Source organism: Bos grunniens, chromosome 16 (assembly GCF_055505025.1).
Source record: "Bos grunniens cultivar Pamir isolate PY7600 chromosome 16, Bosgru_T2T1.0, whole genome shotgun sequence".
Classification (NCBI taxonomy): Eukaryota; Metazoa; Chordata; class Mammalia; order Artiodactyla; family Bovidae; genus Bos; species Bos grunniens.
Window position 1 is genome coordinate 77,211,082 of NC_141180.1, and position 11,237 is coordinate 77,222,318.

At 38.6% G+C, this 11,237-nt stretch overlaps 1 protein-coding gene across 1 annotated transcript in view; it reads right to left on the reverse strand.

Moving 5' to 3' along the window:
* CR1L (complement C3b/C4b receptor 1 like) overlaps positions 1-11,015 on the reverse strand; it is a 67,332-nt gene extending 56,317 nt beyond the window's left edge. Inside the window, 1 exon segment of the mRNA XM_086342946.1 lies at positions 10,716-11,015. Coding sequence (XP_086199072.1) covers positions 10,716-11,015 — 300 coding nt within the window.
* Between the last annotated feature and the right edge of the window lie 222 nt (positions 11,016-11,237).

The following is an 11,237-nucleotide window of genomic DNA, read 5'->3' on the forward strand; positions in this document are numbered from 1 at the left end:
AGCCAGAGTGTTAGAGATACTAACACTCTGAGATAATTACTCAGACTTTTTAAAATTTTCAGCTGTTCATAGTTTCTAAACAAAGAAAGCAGTGTTTTTAACAGTTTGACAGTATTCCATGAGTTATAATGTGTTTTTTTTTTCAATTTAAACATTTGATAATGACCATTGTTTCTTCATTGACCCACGGTTTACTTAGAATAGTTTTGCAGAATTTATACACATTTGAGGAAATGTCTTTAGATATATATTTATTACCAACTTTGAGGTTAATTGAGTTTGTTTTATGGTTTAGTATATGATCAAATGAGACAATTGTATGTGTATATATTTGTAAAAACTGTGTGTCTGCAATAATGGGTGCAGTGCTATAGGTGTATCAGTGAGGCAAAATCATATTTGTTTAAATCATCTGGATACTTACTGATTTGTGGGTGTCTGCTTATTGTACCAGATAATGTTCCATCTATTGTACATTTTTCTTATTTTTCTAACTCTGCTCTTTTTTTTACGATACATATTTTAATGTTTTTATATATGTATAGTGATGTACCTTTATATATTTTAAAATTATATTTCCTAGTAAATAGACTCTTTTATTATTACAATATATATCTCCTTATCTCTAGTAATGAATCTTGCCTCAAATTATATTTTCTGTACTTTACTTGTAAGGCAAATAACAAACAAAAAACAAGTTTACAGATTTAACCCTCAGTAAACTGAGGGAGATGGTGAGGGACAGGGAGGTCTGGCATGCTGCAGTCTATGGGGTTGCAAAGAGTAAGATACAACTTGGTGACCGAACAACAACATATCTATATTTTTTTTGTTTTGTTTTTCTAATGTGGACCATTATTAAAATCTTTATGGAATTTTTTACAACATCACTTCTGTTTTCAATGGATCCATTGAATCATCAAAAAAAAAAAAAGGCCATAAGAATACCAGAAAAAAACATCTACTTCTGCTTTATTGATTATGCCAAAGCCTTTGACTGCATAGATCACAAAAAAAAAAAAAAAAAGCTGTGGAAAATTCTTCAAGAGATGGGAATCCCAGACCATCTTACCTGCCTCTTGAGAAACCTATATGCAGGTCAAGAAGCAACAGTTAGAACTGGATGTGGAACAACAGATTTGTTCCAAATTGGGAAAGGAGTACATTAAGGCTGTATATTGGTAACCCTGCTTATATAACTACTATGTAGAGTACATAATGCGAAATGCTGGGCTGGATGAAGCATACGCTGGAATCAAGATTCCAGGAGAAATATCAATAACCTAAGATACACAGATGACACCACCCTTATGGCAGAAAGTGAAGAAAAACTGAAGAGCCTCTTGATGAAATTGAAAAAGGAGAGTAAAAAAATTGGCTTAAAACTCAACATTCAGAATAAAGACCATGGCATCTGGTCCCATCACTTAATGGGTAATAGATGGGGAAACAGTGGAAGCAGTGACAGACTTTATTTTGGGGGGCTCCAAAATCACTGCAGATGGTGAGTGCAGCCATGAAATTAAAAGATGCTTGCTCCTTGGAAGGAAAGCTATGATCAACCTAGACAGCATATTAAAAAGCCGAAACATCACTTTGCCAACAAAGGTCTGTCTACTCAAAGCTACAGTTTTCCCAGTAGTCATATGTGGATGTGAGAGTTGAATTATAAAGGAAGCTGAGCGCCAGAGAATTGATGCTTTTGAACTCTGGTGTTGGAGAAGAGTCTTGAGAGTCCCTTGGACTGCAAGGAGATTAAACCAGTCCATCCTAAAGGAAATCAGTCCTGAATATTCACTGGAAGGACTGATGCTGAAGCTGAAGCTTTAATACTTTGGCCATCTGATGTGAAGAACTGACTCCTTGGAAAAGACCCTGATGCTGGGAAAGATTGAAGGCAGGAGGAGAAGGGTACGACAGAGGATGAGATGGTTGGATGGTATCACCAGCTCTATGGACATGAGTTTAAGCAACCTCCAGGAGTTGTTGATAGACAGGGAAGCCTGGAATGCTACAGTCCATTGGGTCACAAAGAGTTGGACACGACTGAGCGATTGAATTGAACTGAACTGCTTCTGTTTTATGTTTCGGTTTTTTGGCCATGTGGCTTGTGGAATATTAGCTTGCCAACCAAGAATCAAACTCACACCTATGCATTGGAAGGTCAGGTCTTAACCACTGGACCTCCAGGGAAGTTCCTATCACTGTTTTAAATATAAACACAGAATGATAATTCAAAGATGAAGATTGTCATAATGCCACATTTGTCAAATCAGCTTTCTTTTGGTTCATTTTTGCATAACATACTTTTCCATCTTTTTATATTCATTCATTCTGTCTCTGGGGCTTCTCTTGTGGCTCAGCTGGTAAAGAATTCTCTTGCAATGTGGAAGACCTGGGTTAGATTCCAGGATTGGGAAGATCCTCTGGAGAAGGGAAAAGCTACCCATTCTACTATTCTGACCTGAAGAATTCCATGCACTGTATAGTCCATAGGGTTGCAAAGAGTAGGATACGATTGAGCAACTTTCTCTTTCATTCTGTCTCTGAACATGTGTATTATTTTTGTTTTATATGGAACAAATAGTTTTCATTTTTACTTTTATTCATTTTTTATTTATTTAGGCAGGCTGCTTGGCATGCCTTGTGGGATCTTAGTTCCTCGACCAGGAGTTGAACATGGGCCCAGGCAGCGAAAGCACATAGTCCTAACCATTGGACTACCAGGGAATTCCCTATAGTTTTTTTTTGTTTGTTTTTTTAATTAACTTACTTATTTTAATTGGAGGATAATTTATTTACAATATTGTGCTGGTTTTTGCCATATATTGATATGAGTCACCCACGGGTGCACATGAATCCCCCTAACATGAACCCCCTCCTACCTCCCTCCCTACCCTCTCCTCTGGGTTGTCCCAGAGCACCAAACATCGAACTTTGTGTGCCCTGCTTCATACATCAAACTTGCACTAGTCATCTATTTTACATATGGTAATATACATGTGTCAATGCTATTCTATAGTTTTTATTTTTAATTATGATAGAGTCCCCAAACTTAATAAGTTCACAGCGCTCTTAGAGTCTTAGTAATTTTTTCATGTCATTTCTAGCCAAAGGAAAAATACTTAACAGTTTATTTACTAAATAACTAGGCCCAAACAGCTCAGTAAGTCTTGTGCCCCCCATAATTCTTAATAACAGAATGTCAAATGCTGCTCAGCTTTGCAAACCTTGAAATCAGATTGCAAACCATCATTTAATTTCTGATTCCAGATTAACTTTCACTTGGTACTTTTTCTTTATCACAGTCATTGCTGAAAACCCAGCTTTGCAAAGATTTGACATCATCCAATAGAACTTCCTGCAATCTAACATAACTGGGAGCTACTCTGAGCTAGCAGTTTGCAAAATACGTGAGAGATATCAAATATTGCCGTGTTTCCACTGAACATTTAAAATATTCCATAGGCCCCTTGTGAATTTATAAAAGCCCCCATGGCACCTCAGTCCACAGTTTTGGAAATGCAGTACTATGACAATCTTCATCTTTAAAATAGAATTGTCTGTTCATATTTAATATAATTATTGATATATTTGGGATTCTAGCAATCATTTTACTATGTGTTTTTAATTTGTCCTATGTTTTCTATGTTCTTTATTTTCTTCTATGGTGCCTTCTTGTTATTAATTATATTTATTATTTTACTCATTTCTCTTTATTATTAAATTGTTAGTATACTAATAATTTTATTTTATTGTTATTTAAAGGTAATGTGCATCCTTAACATAGGAAAGGTAATTAACAGTTATAATTTCCCCAACAATGCAAGAACCACAGAAAATGTTAACTTCATTTACTCCCCGCCTGTCTTTGGTTCTATCATTATCATGTATTTAAATTCTACATGCATTTTAAACTAAGGATTGGGGGCAGGAGGAGAAGGGGACGACAGAGGATAAGATGGCTGGATGGCATCACTGACTCTATGGACGTGAGTCTGAGTGAACTCCGGGAGTTGGTGATGGACAGGGAGGCCTGGTGTGCTGCGATTCATGGGGTCGCAAAGAGTCGGACACGACTGAGCGACTGACCTGAACTGAAATGAGGTTGGTCATAACTTTCCTTCCAAGGAGCAAGCATCTTTTAATTCCATGGTTGCAATTACTGTCCACAGTGATTTTGGAGACAAGAAAAATAAAATCAGTCACTGTTTCCACTGTTTCCCCATCTATTGGCCATAAAGTGATGTCATGATCTTACTTTTCTGAATGCTGAGTTTAAGCCAATTTTTCACTCTCCTCTTTAACTTTCATCAAGAGGCTCTTTAGTTCTTATCCACTTTCTGCCATAAGGGTGGTGTCAGTTGCATATCTGAGGTTATTTATATTTCTCCTGGCAATCTTGATTCCAGCTTGTGCTTCTTCCAGCCCAGCATTTCTCATGATGTACTCTGCATAGAAGTTAAATAAGCAGGGTGACAATATACAGCCTTGACGTACTCCTTTTCCTATTGGGAACCAGTCTCTTGTTCCATGTCCAGTTCTAACTTTTGCTTTTGACGTGCATACAGGTTTCTCAAGAGGCAGGTGAGGTGGTCTGGTATTCCCGTCTCTTTCAGAATTTTCCACCGTTTATTGTGGTCCACACAGTCAAAGGCTTTGGCATAGTCAATAAAACAGAAAGAAATGTTTTTCTGGAACTCTCATGCTTTTTCCATGATCCAGAGGATGTTGGCAATTTGATCTCTGGTTCCCCTGAATTTTCTAAAACCAGCTTGAACATCTGGAAGTTCACAGTTCACGTATTGCTGAAGCCTGGCTTGGAGAATTTTGAGCATTACTTTACTAGTGTGTGAGATGAGTGCAATTGTGCGGTAGTTTGAGCATTCTTTGGTATTGCCTTTCTTTGGGATTGGAATGAAAACTGCCCTTTTCCAGTCCTGTGGCCACTGCTGAGTTTTCCAAATTTGCTGGTGTATTGTGTGCAGCACTTTCACAGCATCATCTTGTAGGATTTGAAATAGCTCAATTGGAATTCCATCACCTCCACTAGCTTTGTTCATAGTGATGCTTCCTAAGGCCCACCTGACTTCACATTCCAGGATGTCTGGCTCTAGGTAAGTGTGAGTGATCACACCTTCATGATTATCTGGGTCGTGAATATCTTTTTTGTACAGTTCTATGTATTCTTGCCACCTCTTCTTAATATCTTCTGCTTCTGTTAGGTCCAAACCATTTCTGTCCTTTATTGAGCCCATCTTTGCATGAAATGTTCCCTTGGTATCTGTTATTTTCTTCAAGAGATCTCTAGTCTTTCCCATTCTGTTGTTTTCCACTATTTCTTTGCATTGATTACTGAGGAAGGCTTTCTTATGTCTCCCTGCTATTCTTTGGCACTCTGCATTCAAATGAGTATATCTTTCCTTTTCTCCTTTCCCTTTCACCTCTCTTCTTTTCACAGCTATTTGTAAGGCCTCCTCAGACAGCCATTTTGCTGTTTTGCATATCTTTTTCTTGGGGATGGTCTTGCTCCCTGTCTCCTGTACAACATCATGAGCCTCCATCTATAGTTCATCAGGCACTCTATCAGATCTAGTCCCTTAAATCCATTTCTCAATTCTACTGTATAGTCATAAGGGACTTGATTTACGTCATATCTTAATGGTCTAGTGGTTTTCCCCATGTTCTTCAATTTAAGTCTGAATTTGGCAATAAGGAGTTCATGATCTGAGCCAAAGTCAGCTCCTGGTCTTTTTTTTTTTTTTTTTTTGCTGACTGTATAGAGCTTCTCCCTCTTAGGCTGCAAAGGATATAATCACTCTGATTTTGTTGTTGACCATCTTGTGATGTCCATGTGTAGAGTCTTTTCTTGTGTTGTTGGAAGAGGGTATTTGCTATGACCCTTCCTTTAATTACCTAAAATTCACCTGTGTTCTGGCACAGTATATATAATAACTAAAAATGAAAATTTGGATGAAGTGAAAGTGAAAGTCACTCAGTCATGTCCAACTCTCTGCAACTCCATGGTCCATGGAGTTCTCCAGGCCAGAATATTGGAGTGAATAGCCTTTTCCTTCTCCAGGGGATCTTCCCAACCCAGGGATCAAACCCAGGTCTCCCACACTGTAGGCAGATTCTTTATCAGCTGAGACACCAGGGAAGCCCAAGAACACTGGAGTGGGTAGCCTATCCCTTCATTGGATCTTCATGACCCAAGAATCTAACTGGAGTCTCCTGCATTTCAGGCGGATTCTTTACCAACTGAGCTATCACGGAAGCCTGAAAACTTGGATAATATCCCAAATAAAAAGGAATATATGAATCTGAGAAAGGTTGATTTAGTTTCTTTTCCCTTCTTCATTGTCAATCCCTCAAATTAGGGCTTGTTCCTACAACAAACATATTAATATAAACTCTATAAGCTCAAGATCTACCATAGTTTTAAAAAAAAATTTATAGCTTTATTAATATATATTGGGCTTCCCAGGTGGCGCTAGTGGTAAAGAACCTGTCTGCTGATACAGGAGACAAAAGAGATGCCGGTTCAATCAACTCACTTCAGTATTCTGGCCTGGAGAATCCCATGGATAGAGAAGCCTGGTGGGCTACAGCCCATGGGGTCAAAAAGAGTCAGACATGACTGATGCAGCTTAGCATGCATGCAAACATGCATTAAGCTATATTACATACAGTAACTATACAATTTGTTGACTCGACATATGTATACACTATGAAATGGTCACCACAGTCAAGACAACAAACTTTTCCATCACAGTATCTATCTACAGTTTCCTAATGTTTATTTGTAATCCGTTCATCTCTTTATCTCCTTCTCTAGGCAAATTCCAACTTGCTTCCTGTTACACAAGTTGATCTGACTCCTAGAATTTTGGATAAACTGAATTACTCAGTTTGTACTTTTTATTTTTATCTAGCTTTCACAAAGCATAAATGTCTTGCAAATCATCTGGATTGTTACACATAAAAATTTAAGTGGTTTTGTTTGTTTACTGAGTAACATTCAGTTGTAAAAATACACCTTAATTTAGTTTACCCTTTTAGCTGTTGAAGGACATTTGTATTGTTTCTAGTTATTGGCTATTACAGATAAAGCCACTATAAAAATTCTTGAACAAGTCTTTATGTGAACATATGCTTTCATTTCTCTTGAGTAGATACCCAGGTGTAAAATACTTAGATATATGTGTATTTAACGTTTTAAGAAACTGTCAAAATTTTGTTTCCAAAGTGGTTGTATCCTTTTAACAACGAAGAATGCTTGATAACTACAGTTTACCTTATAGCTAATACTTGGTATGGTCAGTTTTTGAAATTTAAGTCATTCTAGTGGGTGTATGGAGGAAGCAATGGCAACCCACTCCAGTACTCTTGCCTGGAAGATCCCATGGAGGGAGGAGCCTGGTAGGCTGCAGTCCCTGGGGTCGCTAAGAGTCGGCCTCGACTGAGTGACTTCACTTTCACTTTCATGCATTGGAGAGGGAAATGGCAACCCACTCCAGTGTTCTTGCCTGGAGAATCCCAGGGACGGGGGAGCCTGGTGGGCTGCCGTCTATGGGGTCACACAGAGTCGGACATGACTGAAGTGAGTTAGCAGCAGTAGCAGAAGTGGGTATATAGTGTCATTTCATTGTTATTTTTGTCTTGGGTGTCACTGTCCACTTTGAAATACACCTGATTCAAACTTACTTAAGCCAGGTTGATTTATTCTGTACTATAAGCACAAACTACCCACTATTTCTTTCATGTCTGTTCAAACATGAGCTGTCAACCTAGAGTATACTCTCTTCCTCATTCCTCATATTCTGCTCTTTATAAAGGGACCTGAAAATGTTTTACTTAAGTAATTCTATTATTTAAAAAAAAAAAGAGCATGCACTTAAACATTTTTATTTATTTTATATTTAAATATATTCATATATTTTATGATGTATATTATATGCTATGCATTTGGTGTACTATATAACATTTAATATTATGCAGCACATACTTTGGTATAATGCATAATATATATTGTATTTTCTAGATGGTATAATATAATATCTACTTTGGTATAGTTTGGTATTAAATAATATATAATATTTAGTATGCATAATATACATTATATAGATTAACATGTTATATATAAACTATGTATACAAACTATAAGAAGTCAATAGTAGATGTTAAATTATAATATATTATATGACATAATAAAGCTATTACATCTATGTTTAATTATACAAATATAACTTAATTATATTAATATCAATAATTATATACAATTATTATGCAAGTTATTTACAATTATTATATAAGCTATATATAATAATTATATATGCTATATAATATATATTGAATGTAAAGCTATATTTCAACTTGTCTCCTTAATTCTTTCTAGATTTTTTTCATTTTTGTCAACTTTTGGTCAATCGTGATTAAACCAACAGGATTTCTTCCTCTTAATGTCTGTGTGGAGAGGACAGTCAGCCATGTCATTCAATTGCTTGTTTGAGTTGGCCCTATTAGAATTATTTTATTCATTATCTCTATATAGGAAAATTTTGAAGTTACTTGTCCAATTGTGAAAGTTATATTAGATAAAACCAGGTAACACAAGCATAAATCTTCTCATCTGAGCATATATAAACTGAAACAAGTCAGGAATTATAGAAAGCCAACTCCTTTCTACCCCACATCTTTACACAACACGGTAACAGTGAGATCTGATCTGAGGGCCAAGTGAGGGCACCAGAGTTGGCTCTATCTTCAACACAGTCCTAGCAAGGTTTGTGCTATGCTAATTTTTACCTAAAATAAATATATTCATGAAACATCCTTTACATTTTTTTTTTTTTGATTCACTCTTCAATTGCTGTTAAAGCCATGCTTCTTCCACTAAGCCTAAGATCACTGAAGCTGAGATCTCTCCCTTTTCAATCACTCTGAGGCCCTCAGACTCTTGTATGACTTTTTAGTCATGGTTTTGTAGATCCCCGTGGGGATTTTCAGGTTACAAAACACTGCCACATACAGTAAGTCATCTGACTTTCACACTAACCCTCTCAGATAGCAGAATATTAATTATGTTTATTGTATATATGTGGACTCTCGAGATCAGGGATGTTACTGACTTGCTGGTCCAAGGCTTCCAGCTAGTAGATAGCGGAGGCTGGACAAACCAGAACCCTGGCCTTTTAGTTCAGATGTCCTAAAATCCCACCACCCTACTTTATGCACACATCTTGAAGGCACAGCTCTTTCTTCCATTTCTTACAAACTCCAAAGTGCTGTGTACACTGTCAGCATTCCATCAGCATTTTCTAAATTACTTTTAGCAAGTAAATTGCTAGATAGTTTAGGCTGTTTCACACTTTGAAGTTATTATAATAATCCTAGTAAAATTTTTTTTGCAATTAATAGTATCTGGGAGTGTACTACAATGGTAAACTTAATAAACACAGACAAGCTATAACAACATTTCAATAAGAAGGGAACCGGGTACCCACAAAGTCCACAAAAATTCTAAATACAGATTGCTTAAATTTCTTGGCATGCTACTCTTCTGAAAATAAAGCTTTAGGTTTTACCCCATTTCTTCACTTGACAGTTTCTTTATGACATCTAAATAAGTAAGCGTTAGTTGCTCAGTCGAGTCTGACTCTTAGAACCCCATGGACTGTAGCCCACCAGGCTCCTCTATCCATGGAATTTTCCAGGCAAGAATACTGGAGTGGGTTGCCATTCCCTTCTCTAGGGGGTCTTCCCCGCCCAGGGATTGAACTGGGGTATCCCACATTGCAAGCAGATTCTTTACTGAGTCACCAGGGAAGCCTATGGCATCTAAAGAGATAAAATATTAATAACAATTTCTGTGGAAACTTAGTTTACTCTCTTAGAAGGGAAGGCATGATCAAATACTGAATGCAAAATGCCTAGCGATGACAAAGAGCAAACTGAGTTGTCAAGAAGAGGCTCGACAAAAAAGAAAAAGACTGTCACTTCAACCAAGATGTCCACTTGAATGAGTTGACCCAACTAAGAAGACTTCTAGGGAAGCCAAAAATAAGAAGGGTTCTAATCTCTGTTTGCCTATTTGAAGTGAAAGGAAAGAAGAGAGGACACCACCTCAAAATTTTCATAACACTTATAATAGGCTTTGTTTTGTTGTAAATGACTTGACTAAACTGGGACAATATGTAAATATTACTCTCCACTCCTACCTGCAGTCATTACACTGAGTGAGGGTTCTGCAGTTCAGCTAGCTCTTCTAACCCCAAGCACCTGGCATTTGTCTTAGCACAGGTGCTCAGTAAGTGCATGTTCATGATGACAGTAGTTGTTTAGGGTGCTGAATGGGGAGTGAATATAACCAGATGCGAGGCACTTTGCAGGTGATAATTGGCACCCCGGGTCTGCTTGTTCAAACACCCTCGTGTAGGAAGGGCTGAAGTAATGAGGATAGATATTAAGTGGCAGGCACCGTGTTAAAACTTTGACAGGCTCTCCGCCAGTCAGGTAGCAATTCCATGAGGTGCAGAGATGGGTGACGAAGAAACACAAGGAGTAATTTTCCTCACAGTTAACATGTTTCAAGGGTTAGAACTCACCTCAGTTGAATCCCCCAACACCCTTTTCTTTCCCTATGACCTTCGCCACATTCTGCTATAGACAGTCTCTGTACAAATAAGGTAAACGCAAGGAATTCCGTGCGGCACCCAGTCATCATCTGCACTGGGCACAGCATAAGCCCCACGAAGAGAGGTGGAGCAGTGCCACCAGGAGGCCGGAACACAGCGGGGAGTCCCAGAGCCGACCTGCCTTCTCGCGCGCTTAGCCCTTGGAAAGATACACTCTCGACGCGGGTGCCAGCGAGGACAACGCGCCCGCGCGCACCTCACCCCCGGCAGCCCGGCGCGCGAGTAGCGCCAGAACCGCCCGCAGGGCTCCTCCCGAGCCGGAGAGCGGGGCTTCGGCAGCCGGAGAGGGTCCCGTTTCCACGGAACAGAGGTTCCCATCCGTCCCAAGCGCCTCTAGTAACCAGAGACGGTCTCGGAGAAAATCGAAGTCGGGGAAAGTGCCGCGGAGAAAAGGACCACACACCGGATGTAGCTCCCAAGGTTTGGGAAGTGCAGCGAAGGTTCCTCCCAGAAAACTGTTGACCACAACTTCCCTTTGGTGAGCGAGGTCTTGTTTACTCCGGGTTTCCCTTGTTTCTAACAAGTCTCGCTCCCAAGGAA